The sequence below is a fragment of the Trichechus manatus genome, unplaced genomic scaffold (genome assembly GCF_000243295.1).
Source record: "Trichechus manatus latirostris isolate Lorelei unplaced genomic scaffold, TriManLat1.0 scaffold00055, whole genome shotgun sequence".
Lineage (NCBI taxonomy): Eukaryota > Metazoa > Chordata > Mammalia > Sirenia > Trichechidae > Trichechus > Trichechus manatus.
In genome coordinates this window covers 1403689-1421600 of record NW_004443991.1, presented here as the reverse complement: position 1 = coordinate 1421600, position 17912 = coordinate 1403689, and the positions used below count along the sequence as shown (strand labels likewise).

Here is a 17912-nt window from a genome sequence, read left to right as displayed (position 1 = left end):
TGAACATAACTGTTTGATTTTTAGGAGGTCCCACTTATCTAGTCTCTCTTCTGGTGCTTGTGCATTGTTACTTATGGTTTGTATTGTGTTTATGCCATGTATTAGGGCTCCTAGCGTTGTCCCTATTTTTTCTTCCATGATCTTTATCGTTTTTGATTTTAAGGGTCTTCCTCTTTTTCACTGACCCTCTGATTCAGTGTAGGTCATCGCTTGTTCTATGCTTCAGTGAACCAACCAAATAAACTATTAGATCCTTTTCTAACTTCTCAAGCTGAAACATTGAATGAAAGATCTGTTCTTAGTGGGCCCATATCAGTAAACTCCGACTGATCCACCCTTATGTTCCTTGCACTATTATCCCACACGCTGAATAGCCATTCCACACATATTCCTCAGGTTTCTGTTTGCATATATTTGAAAAGTCAAGTAGTTCTTTTGGAGTGTAGCTTACCAAACCCTGGGGCACACTTTGTACTTCTCCTTCTGGGGCTCATGGGGACTTAAGTCTAGTTACAGCTCTAGACACAAAAATGGGTGGTGGGGTTGGTCCTGGGAACATTCAGCAAGGTCTTGTAAGATATCTGCCTCAGACAATTCCCCAGGCAATGGCTCAGCTGCCAACGCAGGTGATATCTCAGACAAAGGCTCTTCAGAGACAGCTGGGTTAATCTCATCAGATGGAGGTGGTGGGGATAATAGTTTTACTGGGAAGGCTGGCTTAGCAGACAAAGATGGAGTAGCCTCTTCAGATGGGAGTAAGATGGCTGGTTCTGTTGGCAGGAGTGATTCAACGTAATTTAGGGGCTCAATGTCCCCAGCTTACTGATTATCTGTCCATATGTCCCCATTTCAAGTTTCAGGTTTCCATTTCTTCCCAGTCAATGCCCTCACTTTAACTTCAGACATCATTCGAAGTTGGGAATTCCTTTGGTGTCGTAATTCAGCTACTCTTATGATAATACTCTGGGTTTGGTTTTTGATCGTATCAGCTCTGTTATTACAAGAAATAAAGCTTTCAGGGAACAAGTGGCAGCTTTCAGGTCTTTTATGCAGCTCTTGAGCTGTGACTCTGAAGCCCTGAGCTCATCTCTTTCTTTCACCACTTTGTCTAGTGAAAGCAGGACCAACCATCCAGCCTCCTTATACTTCTCATTCTGACAAAATTGTAGAAAAGTATCAAATATGTGATCACCCAGAGAGTTGTTTCTCACAAACATTTGATCCATTGGTGGTGATGTTTTGCATATTTCTATTGCCACCTCACACCATGGACTAGCAGTGCCCTCTTTACTACTTGAGGCAGTGTCATCAGTGTCTTTAAGACTAGCCAGACTTGAGAACCAATTCAGAAAACTCATCCTTATGATTTTGTTTCTCTAGAACCACTCTCAGTAACAAGTGTCTTAGGCTGGGTTCTCTAGAGAAGGAAATGGCTTATGTGGTTGTGGAGGCTGGCAAGGTCCAAATCTATGGGTCAGGTGTTTGTCAGCTAAGGCTGACAAACCCAATATCAGCAGGTTAGAGTTGTGCTGTTTGCCCACAGGGCTGCAGAAGCTGATGAGTTCCATAATCAGAAGGTCAGATGGCAGGCTGCTAGCTTAAGATTCAAGAATTGGAGGTAAGATGATGATGAGCCAGATGCAGGATCCAGAATGAGTGAGCTTTGACAGAACATCTATATAAATTGGAATCAGGCCACACACCCAAGGAAACTCCCTTTTCAACTGATTTGCTGCTCACATCAAATAAAAAAATGGAGGATGATTACATCAGATCACAAATGGAGGATGATTGCATCAGATCACAAAATGAAGGATGACTACATCATTACACAACTACCAAAATACATCATTACACAGCTGACAAACTACAGCATTACATAACTGTCAAACCACCTATGATCACGTCCCAGCCAAGCTGACACACAGCCTTAACCCTCACAGTGAGCCTGACCCAAGCCATGGTATTTTCAATCTCCTCATATGTATGCAAAAGCTGAATAAGGAAGACCAAAGAAGAATTGATGCATTTGACTTATGGTGTTGGTGAAGAATACTGAATATACCACGGACTGCCAGAAGAATGAATAAATCTGTCTTGGAACTAGTACAGCCAGAATGCTTTTTAGAAGCATCCTTAGAAGTGAGGCTGGCAAGACTTCATCTCTCGTACCTTTAATATGTTATCAAGAGGGACCAATCCCTAGAGAAAGACATCATGCTTGGTAAAGTAGAGGGTCAGTGTGAAAGAGGAAGGCCCTCAATGAGATGGATTGACACAGTGGCTGCAACAACAGGCTCAAACATAGCAATGATTGTGAGGATGGTGCAGGATTGGGCAGTGTTTTGTTCTGTTGTACACAGTGTTGCTCTGAGTCAGAATCAACTCAACAGCACCTAACAACAATAACAACAAACCAATGAAAAATCTGAAAATGAAATTAGAAAAACAATTCTATTTATAATAGCATCAAAAAGAATAAAATACTTAGGGATAACTTTAAACAAGAGGTACAAGACTTGTATACTGAAAACTACAAACATTGTTGAAAGAAATTAAATAAGACTTAAATAAGTGGAAGACATCCCATGTTCATGGACTGGAAGACTTAATATTGTTAAGACAGCAATACTATTCAAAGCAATCTACAGATTCAATGCAATCACTATCAAAATCCCAATGTCCTCTTTTGTGGAAGTGGAAAAGTTGATCCTAAAATTTACATGGAATTACAAGCCAAAATAATCTTGAAAAAAAAGTTGGAGGACTCTTCTTCTGAATACAAAATATGCTACAAAGCTACAATAATCAAAACAGTGTGGTGCTGGCATAGGATAGACATATAGATCCATGTAATAGACGAAGTAATTGTCTCTTCAACAAATGGTGCTAAGCCAATTGGATATTCATATGCAAAATAATGAAGTTGGACCGCTACCTCACACCATACATAAAAATTAACTCAAGATGGATCAAAGACTTAAATGTAAGAGCTAAAACTATAAAACTCTTAGAAGAAAACATGAAGTTAAATCTTCATGGCCTTGGATTTTCAATGAATTCTTAGATAAGACTCAAAAAATACAAGCAACCAAAGAAAAAACAGATAAATTGAGCTTCATCAAAATTAAAAATTTTTGTGTATCAAAGGACGCTATCAGAAAGTGAAAAGACAGCTTACTTAATGGAAGAAAATATTTGCAAATCATATACCTGATAAGAGTCTAGTACCTACACTACATAAAGAACTCATACAACTCAACAATAAAAAGACATACAATCCAGTTAAAAAGTAGGCAAAGGACTTGAATAGACATTTCCCTAAAGAAGATATACAAATGGCCAACAACCACATGAAAAGATGCTCAACATCATTAGTCATTAGAGAAATGCAAATGAACAACACAGTGAGATACCATGTTACACCCATTGCCAAAAAAAAACCAAACCTGTTGTCATGGTGTCAATTTCGACTCATAGAGACCCTAAAGGACAGAGTAGAACTGCCCCATAGGGTTTCCAAGGAGTGCCTGGTGGATTTGAGCTGCCAACCTTTTGGCTGGCAGCCATAGCTTTTAACCACTACACCACCATTGTTTCCGTTGCACCCACTAGGATGGCTAAAATCAGAAAAACAAAATAACAAGTATTGGTGAGTATGTGGATAAATTGGAAACTAAGGCATTGCTGGTGGGAATATAAAATGGTGCAGCAGCTGTGGAAAACAGTTTGGCAGTTACTCAAAAAGAAGAACGTAGAATTACTATATAACCCAGCAATTCTACTCTTAAGAATTAAAAACAGGTATTCAAACAAAAACTGGTACAGGAATGTTCACTGCGGCACAGTTCACATAGTCAAAAGATGGAAACAACCCAAATGTCAATGAACTGATGAATGGATCAATGAAATGTGGTATATCCATACAATGGAGTATTATTCAGCCATAAAATGAAATGAAAATACCGATACATGCTACAACACAGATGAACCTCAAAAACATTACACCAAGTGAAAGAAGTGAGACACAGAAGGTCACATATTGTATGGAACATCAAGTATAGGTAAGTCTATAGACACAGAAAGCCCCCGGTTGCTAGGGGCTGGGGAGAGACTAAATGGGGAGTCACTACTACTTAATGGGTATAAAGTTTCGCTTTGGGGTGATGAAAATATTTCAGGAGCAGACAGAGGAGATGGTTGCACAACATTGTTAATGTACTAAATTGCACTTAATTGTACACTTCAAGATGGTTAAGCCTATGTTAGTGAATTTTACTGCAATAACAATAAATGAGTGAATGAATGTCAGGTCTCTACAATCAAATGAAATACAAAACTGAGATAATTACACTAATAATTGTAATAACATCCTTTATTTAATGGCTGGTTATGTGTCAGTTACAGGGCTCAGGAGTTTCCTTACAGTGGCCTTCAGGATTTGTTATTACCCTCATTATAATGAGAGTAATAAAACATGTGCTTTTAGTATCATTAATGTATTATTATTATCCTTATTATCCAGATGAGAAAATTGGGCGGTTTCATGACTTGTCCATGATCATACTCCTAATAAATGAAATCTTGTAGTTAAAAAAAACTACATAGTTTATAATATTGAGTAAAACCTAATTCCATTTCCGTTTGAAATTTCAAATCGTCTGAGTAAATCAGAGAAAATCAAGATTTGTGTCTTAACCATTTGTTCCCGTTTGTGGATTTCCCGTAGTTGGAAAGAGAACTACCATTTGTACCACACGGCAGGTGTACCACCACGTGCTGTGCACTTTACTTGCACTCATGCACATAGACTTCACAACAACCTTTATCCTCTCAACAACTCCAAGAAGGCATCATTATCCCCATCTTATAGAGGTGAAACCCAGAACTCAGAGACTCAGGTAACTTCTCCAATATTATAAAGTGGCTGAATAACTGAGGCAGGATTCCAAACTAGGAGTGTCTGGCTCCAAAAACTGTTCTTTCTTCTACTGCGTGCTTTCTCTCACCAGGTAGCTTTTCTATCTGTGGCAAGATGAAGGACGGGCCTGGATAACCAGGCCAGGTTGAGTCATCTCAGCAGTTCTGATATGATCTGAACTATCAGTACTGAGATGGAAGTTGGTCTTTCATAAAGACATAACTGTGTTACCCTTAAAACATGGATCACAGACTGGAGGCCCCTGAACCACCTCTAATTTACAAACATGTTTTTTCTGGTCTGCAGCCTTTTAAAAATAATCTGATTCATTGCCAAAGTTTAAAAATTTAGGGATCATTACACAAACGTTTGCATTCTTGGCTTATTTGTAAAAATCAAAATATCTGGCAATGCTAGGTCTGGGTTCCCAAGTGGCAACCCAAGCTGACATGTGCTCTCTGCATCAGTTTGTCACTTGGGTAAGCTGCCTGGCTTTTTACCTTAACATTTCTTCAGGGCCAAGTGAAGTGAGACAGACCAAGTCTGATGGGTAATTTTATGTGTCAGTTTGCTAGGCTATGCTGTCTAGTTGTTTGGTCTAACACTGGCCTAAACATGGCTGTGAAGGTATTTTATTGGTGTGATTAATATTTACAATCAGTTGACTCTAAGTAAAGTAAATTAACCTTGATAATGCCGATGGACCTCATCCACTCAGTAGAAGGCCTTAAGAGTAAAAACTGATATTTCAAAGAGGAGAAGGAATTCGGCCTCAAAACTGTAACAGATATCCCTCTGAAGTTTCCAGCCCCATCACCTGGCCTATGGATTTAGGGGAAAAAAAGACTGTTGGAGTTTTCAGCCAATCACATGACCTACAGATTTTGGACTTCCCAGCCCCCACACTCCAATAAGCCAATTCCTTAAAATAAATCTCTCTCTCTCTCTCAAACACACATTCTCTCTCTCTCTCTCACTCTCTGTCTCTCTCTCTTCTTCTTTCCCTCTCTCTCTCCCTCTCTCCCTCTCTCTTTGTGGTGTCTCTCTCTCTCTGTCCTGTTTCTCTGGAGAACCATAACTTATACACCAAGATTTTCTATTTTTGTGCTGTTGTGCTGGCACTATTAAGTTTATTCATCAACCAGCATCAGATTCACACATTTTCCCAAAACATTGCATTAACTCAGTTTAGCAAGGTACTTTATAATCATTTTTTTCCTACCTTTTTCTACATTCCAGAAGACCAGATACATTCGTTGTCTATATTTTAGATCAGTGATAGGGAAGCTAAGTAATGCATGACCCTGCTCTCCACCCCTAAACAGCTGCAAATACAAAGTTCACATCATTCCTGTGCCTCACCCACCAAGGGCTGGGGCTACCTTCTAAAAAAATGATATGTCAACACCACTGGTAGAAGTCATCAAATTAGAGATCTGTGTTTACAACACTCTGAAACTGCAGGAGGAAAATGCCAGGCAGCTGATTTGCCTGCTGCTTTAGACACATCCATGTTTTGCAAGACATCTTCCCTATGAGCTAGGAAAGTTCACTGTGGGAACCAAAATGACCAAAACCCAGGTCCCTGAAGCCCCTTGAAGAAAACAGGAATTTCTAAGTCCTCTGTGCTCACTCTTTGGAAATGACAAGAAAGAAACTCAAGTCACTAGTCAACTCCCAGTTCAAAAGGACCTAGCCATTTACACTTGAGTGTCAGGACCATGAGAATCTGCTTCTCATGCCCTCCTCAAAGCAACTCCTGGAGGTAAACAGAGTAACTCAATGTCAAAAAGGGCTTTTTTTTAGGGAGGGTGAGTGCAAGGAAGCATGAACTAGCTCCCCAGTTCCCATTTACCAGTCTTGCCAATGTTCCTTCAATGATGTCCACACAACATGCCATCCACTGCTTGGGGAGTGACTTGCTCCAGCTCCCAGTCAAGACCAAAATAAATATAGGTGAAGTCAGCACAACTTGACCAAGGCAAAGTCATAGAAGCTTCATTGACATAGCCAAACACCCTGAGGGACTGAGTTACTGGGGCTGAGGGCTGGGGACCGTAGTTGCGGGGGTCTTTTAGGTCAATTGGCATCGCAAAGTTCATAAAGAAAATCTTCTGCATCCAACTTTGGTGAGTAAAGTACGGGGTCTTAAAAGCTTTCAAATGGCCTTCTAAGGTACATCTACTGGTCCCATCCCATCCTGAGCAAAGGAGAATGAAGAAAACCAAGACACAAGGAAAATATTAGTCCAAAGGACAAATGGACCACAAGTACCACAGCCTCCACCAGCTTGATCCCAGAAGAACTAGATGGTGCCTGGCTACCACCACCAACTGCTCAGACAGGGATCACAATAGAATGTCCTGGACAGAGTAGAAGAAAAATGTAGAACAAAATTCAAATTCACATGCACAAAAAAAAAGACAGACTTACTGGTCTGACAGAGACTGGAGGAACCCCTGAGACCATGGCCCCCAGACACCCTGCTAACTCAGAACTGAAGCCACTCCCAAAGTTCACCCTTTAGTCAAAATACTAGACAGGTCTATAAAATAAACAATAACACACGTGAGGAACGTGCTTCTTAGTTCAGTCATGTATACAGGACAGGAAAATGGACAGATGGAAACAGGGAATTGGGCTGTGGAAGGGGAGAGTGTTGACATATTGCAGGGATTGCAACAAATGTCACAAAACAATTTGTGTATAATTGTTGAATGAGAAAGTAATTTGCTCTGTAAAGTTTCACCTAAACCACAAAAAAAAAAAAAAATAATAATTTGCAGAGGTAAATGAAAAAAAAAAAAAAAGACCAAAATAAGCAAAGCAATATTACATACCCTAAATTGCAAACCCAGATACAATGGTAACCCTCATTCATCTTTCAAATCCCAGTTTGATTTCACATTTCCCTGGAAGCTTTCTCTATCCTCTTCCTCTCTAATTAATAGCACCCTCCTCAGGGCATGGGTTTCACTTTGATGTGGTGTGGTGAAACCCATGTGAAATTGTTCACTACAGATTAGTAAGTAAACACAGTAAGCCTGTGTTTACCTTGCTTATTGGATAATCTGCCCCTGCTACACGGAGATAGAAAATATGATTCATAGGATGAGGTGGACTAAAGGATTTTATTTTCATGTTTTAAATTGCATAATGTGGCTAGGTTATCGAGAAAATTTTTTTCAGGAAAGGAAACCTTTTTGTAGATTGGGAGGGGACTTCCTCCTATCTTTGCACATTATCCAACATTACAGTATAGTCATGCACTGCATAACAACCATTCAGGCCACGCCCAACTGCATATATGTTGGTGGTCCCATAGAGTTCAGAAAACCTTATCAGAGAATGGGACGCAGCTGATGTAACTAGATGTAGCAAAGCAACAGCTTCTCGTAGACCACACGTGGGTCTCATGCCCCTTGTACACAAAGCAATTGCACTCCCAGGCATAAAATGGTATAAACAAAAACCAAACCCATTGCCATGGAGTCAATTCTGACTCATAGCAGCCCTAAAGGACAGAGTAGAACTGCTCCCTAGGGTTTCTGGGGAGCACCTGGTGGATTTGAACTGCTGACCTTTTGGTTAACAGCCATAGCTCTTAACCACTATGCCACCAGAATTTCCGTGTAATGGTTTAGTACATATAACCTATAATACATATATCTTGATAGTCATAATAAACACCTATGTTACTGGCTTATGTATGTACTTGACTGTACTTTCTAACATTATTTTAATGTGAACTTTCCCTACTTACAAATAAAAAGTTTGTTGTATTGCAATGTATGCTTTGTCTCATAGGCAGCAGTATCCAGTCTCATGTATCGCGTGTCTTTTTGAGTCTCGTAGTGTTATTTCTCTGTTTAATTTTCTTTTGAAAATATTACCATGAAGTGCATTGTGGCTCCCAAATGCAGCAAAACCAGTGCTAGTGACAGCAGCAGCAAGAAGCAAAAGAGAAGTATCGATTTGGAAATGAAACAAAAGGTTATTAACATGAAGGTGGAAGATCAGTGAATTCTATTGCTCGTGATTTAGGCATGTCACACTCGACAGTCACTGCGATCCTCAAAAACAAAGAAAAAAATTCTCCAAGCTGTTAAAGGCTGGGCTCCACTGAAAGGTACAAGGCTAATGAAAATGTGAGAGGGACCTATATCAGATATGGAGAAATGGCTATTGACATGGCTTGAGGACCAAACGCAAAAGTGAATCCCTCTCAGCACGTTGCCATTACTATTAAGGAATGAAGCTTGTTCGAGATGCCTAAAGAAAAAGCAGGACCAGATTACGATATCGAGTTTAGTGCTAGTTCTGGCTGGTTCAAGTGCTCCAAACAACGTTTTTTGCTGCATAATGTGAAAGTGCGTGGTGAGTCTGAGAGTGCTGATACGAAGGCAGAAGGATTTGTTGAAACCTTAGATAAACTAATTGTAGAGAGAGGTCATTTACCTCAGCAAATTTTTAATATGGATGAAACCTCCTTGTTCTGGAAGCAAATGCCTGAAAGGACCTTCATCCATAAGTAGGCCTTTTCAATGCCAGGCTTTAAGGCTTTTAAAGACAGAGTGACAGCGTTGTTAGGAGGCAATGTTGCTGACTACAAGTTAAAGCCATTTGTTATTTGGCATAGTGAAAACCCCAGGGCTTTAAAGAGAATTAATAAACACAACTTATTGGTTTATTACAGGTGCAATAAAAAGTCCTGGATGACACAAATGCTGTTTCAGGATGCCTTTCTCAATTGCTATGCCAGTGAAATGGAGAAGTTCTGCCTGGAAGAAGGCATACCTTTCACAATTTTGCTAATTGTAGGCAGTGCTCCAGGACATCTCCCTTTCATTGATGACCTCCACTCCAGCATCAAAGTAGTGTTCCTCCCACCAAACACAACCTCTTTAATCCAGCTAATGGACCAAGAGGTTATTGCAACATTCAAGGCATACTACCTGAGCAGGATCTTTGCTCAGGCTATTGCTGCAACTGATGACACTGGCAAGACACGGATGCAGCTCTGGAAGGTGCACAACTTTTACCACTGCATAGAGAACCTTGCTTGGGCCTGGGATGATGTGACCAAAGAGTGCATGAATAGCGTATGGAAAAAAATACTAAAGTGGTACGTGCATGACTTTAAGGAATTTGAAAAGGCTGATGAGATTGCAAGGATTAATAGAGCTGTTGCGGACTTGGTAGACAACAACCTGAACCTAGACATAGATGACGAGGACATTGATGAACTCCTAGAGATGGGTCCTGAGGAGCTAACAAACGAAGAGTTGCTGGAGCTAGAGCAAGAGCGAATAGCTGAAGAAGAGGCAAGGGAAAAAGAAGCTGCAGAGGGAGGAGAAGAACAGGTGTGGAAGAGGTTCACTGTTAGGGGGTTAGCCAAATTCTTTGCAGACCTTAACAGCTTGCTGAAGAGCGCTGAAGAGATGAACCCAAACACTGAATGCTTTTCACCGACAGAGAGAGGAATGCTCATGCTGTGTTTGCTGCATATAAAGATATTTACAAAGAAAAGAAAAAGCAAACTAGGCAAACAACACTGGATATATTCCTGAAGAAGCCAACACCTCCCCAAGAGGAGCCTCAGCCAGGGTCCTTAAGGCATCACAGGAGATATCATTGTTGGTGACAGTTCATCAATGGAGGTTATTTGACCAGAAACTCTTCCAGTGGAATACTATCAGGAAGTTGAAAACAGTGATGATGTGAATGATCTGGATCCTCTTTGTTAAATTTGTATGCTATAGGCTAAGAAAGGGTTTACCTAAAGGCTTAAAAAGTGAAAAAAAATTAAAAAGGTTAAAACGAAATCAAAGAATTAAAAAGTTTGAAAATAAAGGAAGTTTACAAAGTAGCCTAAGGTTAGTTGATAGAAATAAAATAGGAAAAGTATTTATTGTACATACATCTGTACAGTATATTATAGTGTATACTGTACTTATAGTAATTTAGTGTAAGTTCAGTATCTTGTACAGTACAGAACTGTACCAGCAACAGCCTCTAGACTCACCCAACACTATATTAGTCCTGCAAGCTCCAATTGTGGTAAGTGCAAATTATATATTAGCCTATGTATACAGCACTCTTCAGTGGAACATGTATACAGTAGTGTATATTTACAATGTATTATTAATTATGCATACAGTATTATACAGTATTAACCTACTTAATCCATATATTACCATGCCAGATAAAAAAAAAAAAACCATACCCACCATCGTCAAGTCAATAGTGACTTTATAGGACAGAGTAGAACTGCCCCATAGGGTTTTCAAGGCTGTAAATCTTTATGCAAGCAGACTACCACATCCTTCTTCTGCGGAGCGGCTGGCGAGTTCGAACCGCCAACATTTCCGTTAGCAGCCGAGTGCTTTAACCACTGTACCACAAGGGCTCCCTTTGCCAGATACATTAGCTGAAATACAGTACTGTAGGTGTACAGTATCTTGGCTATTTAGTCAATACAGGTACACTACAGTAACCCATATAGCTTTGCTAAGTATATAATATGGTGCTCATACAACATCCAAATCACATAACGTCCTGCTTCACAGAATGTACCGCGGAGGTTAAGCGACGCATGACTGTATTTGTTTATGAGTTATAAAAATGTGGCCAGTCTAAGAATTTGCCTCATTTAGTTCATATCTCCACCCTTATGGTTCCAAGAGTCTAGATGTGTGATTTCTCTAAACTGTCTCTCTCTATGTATATATAATATGAACTAAAATTAACCATATATGGAGAAGTAGCAAGAGAAAAAAATATAGTGAAAAGCAAAGCATGATGTAACATTATGAGCTTAAGACAGAGATTTAGCCATAAAACATTGATACATCACACATACATGGAACAAAACATGGAAGCATAATAAATTCACTTAATCTCTAGACATTTTTGTCTCCAGAATTCAGGAGTGGAGAGGGGTGCTATGGCTAAAACTTCATTTCCTGCCAGTGTGTGTGTTTGCATTGGTATTAAATGTTCATTCTTCTGTAAGGCTCCAGACATTATTTAGTCTGGCCACCAGGTAAAAAAGGAAACTCTTCTAGACATCTAGGTAGATCGAAAACATTTTTAAATAATCACAGAATTTATGCCCAAAGTCTTTAACCTCATATCTCTTCCTTAGAAAAGCTTTTTTTTTGGGGGGGGGGTGATGAAAACATCATGTCTCTGCCAAAAGGCACAATATTAAGCCAACCTGTTCTCAGTTACGATATAGCCCACAGCTTCCTCTCTCAGATGCTAAACATTATTAATCATCAACTATTAATCAAATGCTAATTAATCTCATTAATTCTGCTCTTTATTATTCTTTTCTTCAATTCTCTTTGGGTTTCTTTTTCTTACTTTCTAACTTTTTTATTTGAATATTTAGCTCTTTAGTAAACTTAATCTAGTCGCTATATCATGAGCCAACAAAGAAAGAATATACTTTTTTTTCAAATACATAGAACATTTACAACCACTGACAATGAGCCAGGACCCAAAGGAAGCTGCAATGTATTTCAAAGATCTATACCATATGGAACACATTCTCTGCCAATAAAGCAATTAAATTAGAAATGATTAATAAAGGACAAAAGAAAAAGAATATATTTGGAAACTTAAGAGTGCATTCCTAATAACTCATAAGTTAAAAGAGGAAAGCACGTGAAAATTGCAACATTTAAAAATTACCCAACAATGAAAACTACCACACTTCAAATCTCCTGGGAAGCAGCTCCAGTAGTTGTTAGAGGGAAATTTATAACCTCACAGGTATGTATTTTAAAACAAGAAAGACTGAAAATAAACGAACTCGACCTTTAACTTAATAAGTTAGAAAAAGAGAAGCCTCTTAACATTAAAGCAAAAAAGAAGAAAAAGAAATTGACACATCTATAACTATCATATAAATCTTTAACAGACCTCTATCAGAAAGTGAGAGACCAATCAGATGAAAAACTATTAGGGATACAGAATATATAAATAACACAGTTAAAGAGGTTCAAGAGCCTGGCTTCATCCCTGACCTTGTGAGGAGCCCTTATACGTCCTTTTAGCTCCATGGATGGAGAACTGGTGGCTTGATGGTTAAGCACTTGGCTGCGGACTGATAGGTTGGCAGTTTGAACTCCCCAGCTGCTCCATGGGAGAAAAATGTGGCAGTCTGCTTCTGTAAAGATTACAGCCTCGGAATCCCTATGGGGCAGTTCTACTGTGTCCTATAGAGTAGCTGTGAGTTAGAATCTGCTTAACGGCAACAGGTTAGTTCCATGGGGTCCAAACACTAGCCACCATGGTCTACTCTGGAACTGGAGCCAACAGGCCTGCCCTGCTCCTGCTGTGTATTTCTGTTCTGTTCCTGGATTACAAGGTTGCTTTCCTTGTTTTTGTTTTGTTGCAGCTAGATATTTTTCACTTTTTAATTTATTTATTTTTATTTTCCAGGTATTTTATAATATGTTGTCTCTCATTGCTATGTGTTTGGAGCAGACAAGGTACACCTGAAGCATAAACTCACCGTGTCATCTTAGCCAGAAGTCATCTTTTTAAAAAATTTTTTCACTTATTTTTTATTTTTGAGTACATAATATACGTGCATGGTAAAACATTTTAATCAAGAGGTATAGAGGGCATAACAGTGTTTTACATACTATTCTACCTCTATTTGGTTTCCCAGCAGATGACAAATAATCTAGAAAACAACTTCTGTACCTTACCTGTTGCCATCAAGTTGACTCCAACTCATGAAGCCCCCATGTGTGTCAGAGTAGAACTGTGCTCCACAGGGTTTTCAATGGCTGATTTTTCAGAAGTAGACCATCAGGTCTTTCTTTCAAGGTGCCTTGGGGTGGACTCAAACCTCCAACTTTTTGGTTAGCAGCTGAACACATTAACCATCTGTACCACCCAGGGACCCCAAATACACCAGTTAATCAGTTATCACATTATAGAATATTTGTGATTTTTTTCTGTCATTATTCCTTCAAAACAACCAAATAACTAAAATAATTAGCCCCCTTCACTAGCCTTCTCCCCAACAGCCTTTCTTCTCCTCTGCATGTTTAAATATCACATCTTCCCGATCTCTCGTTTTGATCTTGATGTTTTTTCTGTCTCTCATTTTCCAGTGCTTTCTGATCACTCCCTGTCATGGATTGAATTGTGTCCCCCAAAAATATGTGTCAACTTGGTTAGGTCATGATTCCCAGTATTGTGTGGTTGTCCTCCATTTTGTGATTTTCCTATGTGTTATAAATCATAATCTCTTCCTGTGGTTAAAGAGGATTAGGGTGGAACATAACACCCTTGCTCAGGTCACATCCCTGATCCAATGTAAAGGGAGTTTCCCTGGGGTGTGGCCTACACCACCTTTTATCTTACAAGTGATAAAAGGAAAAGAAAGCATACAAAGAGTTGGGGACCTCACACCACCAAAAAAGCAGTGCTGGGAGCAGAGCACATCCTTCGGAGCTGAGGTTCCTGCGCTGAGATGTTTCCAGAACAAGGGAAGACTAATGAAAAGGACCCTCCTCCAGAGCCAACAGAGAAAGTCTTCCACTGGAGCTGATGTCCTGAATTTGGACTTGTAACCTACTAGTCCATGAGAGAATAAACTTCTCTTTGTTGAAGCTATCCACTTGTGGTATTTCTGTTATAGCAGCACAAAATGACCAAGACACTCCCCATAGGAAATGCAAATCCCTGAAATAATTTCATCATCTCAATCCCTGCTCTCTGGTGACTAAAAAATCTCTTCAAAGAAGATTTTTAGTTTAGAAGCTTCCATTCCAGACTTCTTTACATCTATATATGTATATTGGATCATGATTTATCAGACTCTATATAAAGTGTGTGTTCACTGACTGGAATTCATATTCTCAACAACATACCAACGTTAGTCAGCTCTTTCTTAGGAAAAAAGCCTGGGATTTGAGGACAGACAGAGCCACATTTGAATCCTACCTCCATTATTGTGTGATCCCAGGAAAGTAACTTGGTCTCTGTGAGTTTTCCTTATCTGATGATAATACGTAACGTCCAGTTCGTTGTCAGGACAAAATGAAACAATGTGTATATATAAGTATCGTACAGTGACTGGCACACAGTTGTTTATTAACAAATGATAGTTTCCTTCATTTCCTGCCTTCCATATATTTCTTGAGCTACCAGAAGGCTGTAAACTGCTTTAGAGTCAGGAACTGCTTCCAACTAAAAGCACCAGTTAAGAGTTCCTACATAATGGAGACTCAGGTGTGTGAGGAAGATACGCACACTCCACTTCCTTCCCACCTGCTCAGTCAATGCTCCCACCAGGGCTGCTGGGACACAAATGGAAACATCACCTCTCAGAGGCCCATATTCTCACTACAGGTAGCACATGGGGCAGCAGGGGGAGCCTCTGGGTTCTAGAGCAAGCTGGCCCACCAAACAGAGAGAGAAGGCTACAGGCAGAGACACCAGGTACATTAACAGGAAGCCTCAACTCACTTGCCAGAACCAGGTCCCCTGAAGCAAGATGAAGCTTGGCTGCAAAAGCTCCAAAATTATGTTGCTCTTCATGAAATCGATGAAGGTAAGTAGGCCTGTCACAGCGATGATCAAGACCAGCAGCTGGTGGACATAGATGTCCAGCATATCTCGGCCATGAGTGTGGTTGTAGAAGATAAAAGCTGAAAGAAGGAAAAAAAAAAAAAGTAGTTTCTCTCTTTAAATGAAACTAAAGGCCATCCACTGTTTGTCTTTTATGGTGTTCCTCACTTGAACACTTGATTCCTTCTCTCTCTCTCTCTCATTCTTCCTTTCTCATTCTCTCTCTCATACTTACCCTCCACAAAAAAGGCATTTGACATCATTAACTTGGCTAAAGAGACAGGAAGCGAACGACTCATGTAACATACGATAATTGTCACACCAAGCAGCCCAAAGAAGAAATACATAGTGCAATGTTGCCATTCCAGGAGCTGGTTCCACTGGCCTTCTTTGTAGTCATATAAGGTCAGGTAGGGTCCTCCAGGAACAAACTGTTCCCAAGTCATCCCTGCAGAGGAACATACAACAGTTTTAACAACACTCTCCATAACCTAACCCAGAATGCAAAGCTGTGGGAAGATTAGCCCATTGCTTATTCCAATCTAGTATCCTCTTTTTACACTGATTACACTGATTTTACACTGATTCCTCTCTCCTGGGCGTTTACTAATAGCTGAGCACTGGTGTTTAAGGCTTTTTTTTTTTTTTTTTTAAGGTTCAAATACAAGTTCAGATAGTTAATTTTAGTCAAACTGCTATTTCAGATCTTCAAGGCTGATGACCTTAGTTCCGCTGCCTATTCCAGTGTAGTGACTAAGGCAAATCCTGAGTGGTTTGGGTGTTTGGATTTGCAAAATCTGTCCTGTAGAAGCTGATTACTTCCTTCTTAGACATTACATCTTTGGGTAGCTGCCATGAAGTAGGGGTTGTGCTTGGTTCAGGATAAAAATGCTGAAGTGTTTAGCTTTTCCCGAGTAAGTTAACTCAGAATGTTCAGATGGATAGAGCATATGGTCTAGTCAGTTATGGAAACAGTTAAACTTTTTAGAAATGATGTTTTATTTGTTGATCTATAGAATTTGGCAAAGAAGCTCCTCTCTTTGGAAATGACCATCTCTGTAATTTGAAAACCATTAGCAAAGACCTACTGCCATGAATAAAGATGAAGAAATCCAGTGGGGAAACAAGTAGTTTTCACAAAAAAGAGGCTGCAGTTGAACTATGAGAACACAGAACATTTTCACAGAGTCTTCATGGTCAATGGAAGGGTCTTAGAAGTCATCTGGCCTGACTTCCCTCTCCAATTTAGGAATCAAGAGAAAAGAATGAATACATAAGTCAAGGACTTCCTCAGCCTTGACCCTTCTCTTCAGCCTATCAGCAATGATTTATTACTGATGATTTTCCATAACAACTTCAGTATTTTAGTGTCATTTTGAAAAACTGTTTCTGATAGAGTCTACTCTTTCAAGCATCAGAATAATTGACACAAAATTATTTCAGAGGCTCCAAACAATACTATAAAGGAAATCCACCTTGACTACGTGGGCAAATTAATTACTATGGCTAATTCATCATGGTATAGGCCTTTTTATAAACAAGAAGCATCATGTTCCTAATGAACTATATAGATACAAACTATAATTAGAATGTGTTAAGAAAAATTTGAATAAAAAATTCATTTTATCAATTCCTTGATTTGATATTGAAATTTTTTTTTGCATATGAAAATACCCAAAAGGAGAAAACAGAACACAGAAATGGTCCACTCACCACTTAAAGCCATGGCAATTATAATGATTCCCTCCAAAACTTCTATTCGATGGAATAATGCTTTGGAACCAAGGTAGCAAGTTCGCTTGTACTTTTTGCAGGCATACTTTAGAATGTATTTCGTACTCCACCACAGACCCATGAAACAAAAAAAGCTTCCAGGGAGAGCATGACCTCTGAAACTCCCCATCTTGACCTAGTAAGACAAGAACACACAAAAAATGAAGACATTTCATTTCCAGAACCTGGTCAACACATTGCTTGTTCCCATAAAGTGCACTGTCTTCAGATGACTGTGGGTTCAACACTGATTTCAAAAGATCATATACTACTGTTGACAGTAGTAGATCCATTACAATGTCAGCAATACCAATAAGAAGAAAAACTCACATTCATTGAACACATTTGGCACCATTTCTAATGTTTTATATGAAATCTCCAACCAAATCTTTACACACTTGCGAACGCGGGATTATTATGCCATTTTCAATTTAAAATACAGGTTTAGAGAAGTTAAATAACTTGCTCAAGTCTCACAACTATTAAGTAAAAGTTTCATTCTTTTTCTTTAACAGGGAGCACAAAAGGATTTTTTTAATGATAATATCTACTTCACTGTAGAATTGCAGTTTAATCATATTTAAAGTAACGTGATAGTTCTACCTTCATGCCTAAAAAATTG

General features: G+C 39.3%; 1 protein-coding gene across 1 annotated transcript in view; it reads right to left on the bottom strand.

Moving 5' to 3' along the window:
• TMEM45A (transmembrane protein 45A) overlaps positions 1 to 17420 on the bottom strand; it is a 39442-nt gene extending 22022 nt beyond the window's left edge. Inside the window, exons 1-3 of the mRNA XM_004378141.1 lie at positions 17231 to 17420; positions 15753 to 15965; positions 15416 to 15597 (exon numbers count right to left, since the gene is read on the bottom strand). Of these exons, the coding sequence (XP_004378198.1) occupies positions 15416 to 15597; positions 15753 to 15965; positions 17231 to 17420 (585 nt within the window). The remainder of the gene's footprint in view (positions 1 to 15415; positions 15598 to 15752; positions 15966 to 17230) is intronic.
• Between the last annotated feature and the right edge of the window lie 492 nt (positions 17421 to 17912).